The 5,717-nt window shown below is 40.5% G+C and overlaps 1 protein-coding gene across 1 annotated transcript in view; it reads left to right on the top strand.

The window, feature by feature from the left end:
* The window catches only part of top2a (DNA topoisomerase II alpha), a 63,705-nt gene extending 62,010 nt beyond the window's left edge, over positions 1 to 1,695 (top strand). The window contains exon 35 of the mRNA XM_020522812.2: positions 1,055 to 1,695. Coding sequence (XP_020378401.2) covers positions 1,055 to 1,210 — 156 coding nt within the window. The 3' untranslated portion in view covers positions 1,211 to 1,695. The remainder of the gene's footprint in view (positions 1 to 1,054) is intronic.
* The last annotated feature ends 4,022 nt before the right edge of the window (positions 1,696 to 5,717 follow it).

Below are 5,717 nucleotides of genomic sequence, written 5' to 3'. Positions count from 1 at the left end.
TGCTGTGTTCATCCAGCCCTGCACCTTGTTGTCTCGGATTCTCCAGCATCTGCAGTTCCTACTATCTCTCATTCCAAGTGAGGGTGGTTTGGTGTATCTGCTGTGCTCTGAACTAGGTTGGTGGTGCACAGGAGAGGTTGTAGTCCTCCTGAATTACAGAAAGTAAATTTAGCCAGAGTTTTTGTTCCTAATTACTATGTGGTACTACCTGTTGAAAATTGTGAATGTGAACATTGATAAAAGACTTGAGGAGTGGTGATGTCCCTGCAGTGATCTAGTCTCCTGTTACATGCTTGGATGATTATAATTTAATGATGACCATTTGATTATAGCTTTAGTTGATGAGCACTCGTAGATAGACATTTGGCACCATATTACATAAGTAGTGCTTTTACTATTGATTTTGAAATTTCATGTTCATTTTCCGTTGAGTTAACTTATTTTTGTGGCTTTACTTGCATATTCATTTGAATATACTTTTGGCCTCCCTCAATCTTTTAATAAAACAGCCCGAAAGAGCTCAAATTATTATACAGTCATAGAGATATACAGTACAGAAACAGACCCTTCAGTCCAACTTGCCCATGTTGATCAGATATCCTAAATATGTTTAGTCCCATTTGCCAGTATTTGGCCGATATCCCTCTAAACCCTTCCTATTCACGTACCCATTCGGATGCCTTTTAAATGTCATAATTGTACCAGTTTCCAACACTTCCTCTGGCAGCTCATTCCATACACGTACCACCCTCCATGAAAAAGTTGCCCCTTAGGTCCTTTTCAAGTCTTTCCCCTCTTACTTTGAATCTATGCCCTATAGATTTGGACACCACCCCCCGCCCTCTTCAGAGAAAAGGCCTTGTCTATTTACATCCATCTCCCTCATGATTTTATAAACCTCAATAAGGTCACCCCTCAGCCTCCAACACTCCAGGAAAAATAGTCCAGTCTATTCAGCCTCTACTTACATTGCAAACTCTCCAACCCTGGCAACATCCTTATAAATCTTTTCCAAACCTATTAACTTGTTTTTTTTAATCATGGTTTTCCTCAGAAAAGCAAGACGGTGGAAGATGACAGTTACCATATCGATATTGATGAAGACTCCAATTCAAGTATTGATCTAGATGGAGCACCTCCTAGAGTGACAAGCCGTGCAAAAAAGCCTGTTCAGTACTTGGAGGACTCTGATGATGATGATTTATTCTAAGTTTCTAAATATCTACACCCAGTTAATATGTGCACTGCCAATTTTGGTACTAAGCTATGTAGACCAAGAAAATTCTAGTAATGGCCTTATAATGCTACTTTATATGAAGTAGTACTCAGTGGCACAGGTTTTCCTAGGCATGTAGTGTGGACATTCTTCATGGGTGAAAGTCAAACATGATTCCTGCTCCTAGCAACTGCTGGGGAAAATGCACATGATTGACTTTGAATGAGAACTGGGCTGAATAGCCCTCAAACGGCTATTTTCTAAATTTTTGTATGAAGAACAATCTAAGACTGAAAGTGCCTGTGGAAAGATACAGAATTGTGGAAAACCATTTCAGAAAGATGTTTCTGATTTTTAGTTCCAATTTTGCCTGTCTGTAAATATTTGCTGATAACTGATTCTTACACTCTCACTCGACTGTTCTCTTACACTTTTTAACTTCTTAAAATTTCTGAAATAAAAGGTTTTTGTAAAAAGTATTGACGTTGTTTTGAGCCTTTTTCAGTAGAAATATGTTTTTAGAAGAATATACGTCTACTAATTCGAAGTTGCTTTATTTAATTTAGTTATTTTGAAATGCAGTTGCACAAAAAGCAATACACATTAATTCAGTATCTCATCCAAAGTGCATGTGATCAATGAACTCTGCTGCATAAACTGATTTCAATGCTGGTCCTTTAGTCCCTTTCATGTTTGTCACAGACATACAGAGAAAAGTTTTTCTGGGGCATAAAGTAATGCCAAGTCACTACTGAGTTTCCTGAGAATTGGTGTACCTCTGCACTTAGTGACTTTTCACCTTCATAATCTGCAGCAGTAATTCTGCAATGACCTTTGTCCAACGTGATGCATCCTGATGACTCCTCTTCTGTCAGGTGCATGGTTTCAGTCATGACGTGCCATTCCTGATTATGGAGTGGACAAGTCCTCAGGCTTTCTTTCAAGAATTGCCTATCTTTTATTTACATCTGATCAAGGTTTATGATATGGTCATCTCATGCTGGAGCACACACCCTGAAGGAGTGTGGTTGTTATGAGGGAACCACTGCACAGGAATAGGTTCATCCATCAGAGAGGTGTCAGGTGGTTGATGGAAGAGAGGGCTTGGGATGTTTGGCTGGCTAAATTCGGGAATATGTTGATTGTGGAAAAGTGGGCTGGATGACACTGGCACCATTGGTTATTAGGGCATCAGTCAATATCTAGAACATAGACAGAGCCTCCTGACTGGTGCTCAGACCTGGAACGCATAGGGAATCGAGGCAGCTCATTCATTCAATGAGCTTCCAGTGAGCACCACCACCCCACCCCAAAAATGACTGTCATACACATCCAGAACCTGATGTTGGGCCTGGATACTGAAACCTCCCTCTGGTTCCAGCATTCTCAGTTTGAGCCAAATCTGAGAAATTCCCTCAGTACCCTTTAAATCAGCATAGAGAGGTTTCATGTATGGGTTGCTGCTGTACACCACTTCCTGACAATTGCTGCTTGATACAACATCCTTGCTTCCAGTAGCAGAGATCCCAGATAGAGAGCAACTGTAAGGTGGTTCTTCCTCTTTCCAATGGGAATCTGCCTAGACAAGTGTTACATATCCCATGCAATAAAAGGTTAATTGGGTTCACTGGTGCCAAGCCATGTGCAGTTTTTTTGGCCTGGAGAAAATGGTTTTCCATATTTATTTGGATTGTATTCTTTTGCAGCCCCGGTTTTTTCTTTTTGGGCCTGTTCCTGGATCTGGCCAGCGTGGCTATTTACAGGTCCAGGCAGTGAGCCATGTAGGGGGTCATTGTATTCGACTATCTGCCCCTCTTCCATGGTTACATCCACGTTCCAGTGTCCGCTGCAAGAGAGCATGCAGTATCCCACTCCACAGTAACGGGCCTTTAGAGATCTGGATGCATCTTCATTCCTGTTTACGATATTTTAATGTTTCTGTTATTGTTCTGTAAGTTTTTGTAAACTTTGATTTTTGTTTTTGCTACAGTGCCCATGCCTGTGCTATGGATATTGTATATTTGGACTTTCAGAAAGCATTTGATACGTTACTACATGGCAGGTTGCTTAGCAAATTAGAAATGTTTGCAATTGATGGCTCCTTGGCAGCATAGCTTAGATGTTGGCTAAAAGATAATAAACAGAGGGTATGAATAGATGGGCATTTCTCAGATTGGAGACAAGTTGAAAGTGCTGTTCCCCAGGGACACTTGTTGAAACTCTTGCTTTTCCTGATTTATGTAAACAATTTTGAGATAGGTGTTGAGGGCAAAATTTTAAATTTGTAGATGATACTAAGTTAGGGACAACAGTGAATTGTGAGGATGATGCTGAGCGACTTCAGAGGTACATTGACAAGTTGGCCGCATGGGCAGATAACTGGCAAATGAAATTCAATACAGAGAACATAGAACATAAGTAATGTGTATTGGTAGAAGAAACATGGAGAGGCAATACAGGCTCAATGATGCAACCTTGAGGGGAGTACAGAAGTCGAGGAACTTTGGGGTTCTCGTGCATAATTCTCTGAAGGTGGCCAGCCTAGTTGAAGACAGTTGCTAAGAAGGCTTATAGGATCCTTGAGTTTCCGAATAGAGGCATAGAGCATAAAAGCAAGGAAGTAATACCACACCTCTGCAAATCACTGGTCAGTCCACATTTGGAGTATTGGGTTCTGTTCTGGTCACTTTATTTAAGGAAGGATGTTAAAGCCCTTGAGAGAGTACAAAGGAGATTTATTGCAATGTTAGCAGGAATGAGGGATTTTAGATGCAAGGAAAGATTAGAGAAATTGGGTTTATTCTCCTTGGAGCAGAGCATATTAAGAGGTGACCTTACTGAGGTGTTCAAAATTATGTACAATTTTGACAGGGTAAAGAAGGACATTCTGTTTCCACTAATTGGTATGTCAGTAACTAGGGGTCACAATTTCAAGATTGTCAGCAAGACAGCTAGGAGTGAGATGGGAGAAATATCTCCATGGAGAGTTGTTACAATTTGGAATGCACTGCCTTGTAGAGTGGTGGAGGTAGATTCCATAGGAGGTTTCGAAAGAGAACTAGATATATGTTTGAACGTGATGAATTTAGACAATTGTGGAAATAGGACTGGAGAATGGGTAGTTCTTTGGGAGCCATCCAGACATGATGAGTCAAATGGCCTCCTCTACTGTAAAATTCTACGATCCTATATTGCAGGTTTTCCAGGAGTCTGGCTTCCAACCATCTCATTCATACCAACTTGCTGTTTGGCTATCTGAGAACCAATTGCATCATTACTGGCAGCCAGAAGGCCTTTGTCATTGACAACTTATTATCACTCCACAGACCAATCTAGCTACTTGTTCCTGGCCACATCTCATTTTGTACACATTCCCTCATGCAAGCTAAATATTCCCTGATGGTTGAACAAAGAACAGTGTAAATAGCATTTCCCACAAGGGCCAACAGCTTACTTTTTTAAAGTATGGTATTCCATTCCATGATTGGTTTTAAATCCGTTCTTTTCCGATATCAGTCCACAATTGAAACTATTTTTTAAAAGTTTTTACATTTGTCTTGCTAGAAAACATTAACAAAAGTCCAATGAATTATGAATTAAGCATGATAGCATCATAATTCTAGATCCATACAGAGAAATGAGCAATAATCTGTCAACACCAAGCACATTATGTTTTCCTGAAAATGTAAAATACTATGCATTCAAATTCTCCTTTCCATAACCTCACCCTATTTATAAATGACAAACAAAGTGAATCAGAACAAACAAAACTGGATTGCATATGCTGTCAGCTTCATCTGATTCAATTCCCACACCAGCTGAGGTTACTCTGAAAGATTCTCCTTCTCAACATTTCTCTTTGCCTGAGACATGGTGATCTTTAGGTTAATCCACCACCAGTTGTCTCTAATGAGAGAGCAGCCCTATGGTCTGGTAGGACTGTGGCAACTTTATGTTTTACTTCAGTCATTTCACTGCTTCTGTGTTTCAAGATTGTTTTGTTTTGACAGTCGAGTTTCTATGCCACAATTTCTTCTGCTTAAAAATTGGGAAAAGCATGTCTTCAGTTCAGCCACAAACTCTGGTGCCTCACTATTGATTGTGTCATCCCTTCATGGCCAAAGCCTCAGCCTGATATACTGCTGAAATGGTCAGACGTATTTTGTTACCTTCACAGACTGCCCAAATGGTCAAAGTCCCAACTTCCCTGCTCCTAAACCAATTTTATTCCAAACCACAGCTGATATCCTCACCCTTCATAAGTCCTTTTTCACCTAGGGACCTTACCGGTCCGTCATTGAGATGTACAGCACAGAAGCAGACCCTTCGGCCCAACTCATCCATGCCGACCAGGTATCTTAAATTAATCCAGTCCCATTTGCCAGCATTTGGCCCATATCCCTCTAAGCCCTTCCTATTCATATATCCATCCAGATGCCTTTTAAATGTTGTAATTGTACCAGCCTCCACCAGTTCCTCTGGCAGTTCATTCCATACACTA

Source organism: Rhincodon typus, chromosome 30 (assembly GCF_021869965.1).
Source record: "Rhincodon typus isolate 14 chromosome 30, sRhiTyp1.1, whole genome shotgun sequence".
Taxonomy (NCBI): Eukaryota; Metazoa; Chordata; class Chondrichthyes; order Orectolobiformes; family Rhincodontidae; genus Rhincodon; species Rhincodon typus.
This window is presented reverse-complemented; position numbering and strand designations above follow the sequence as displayed.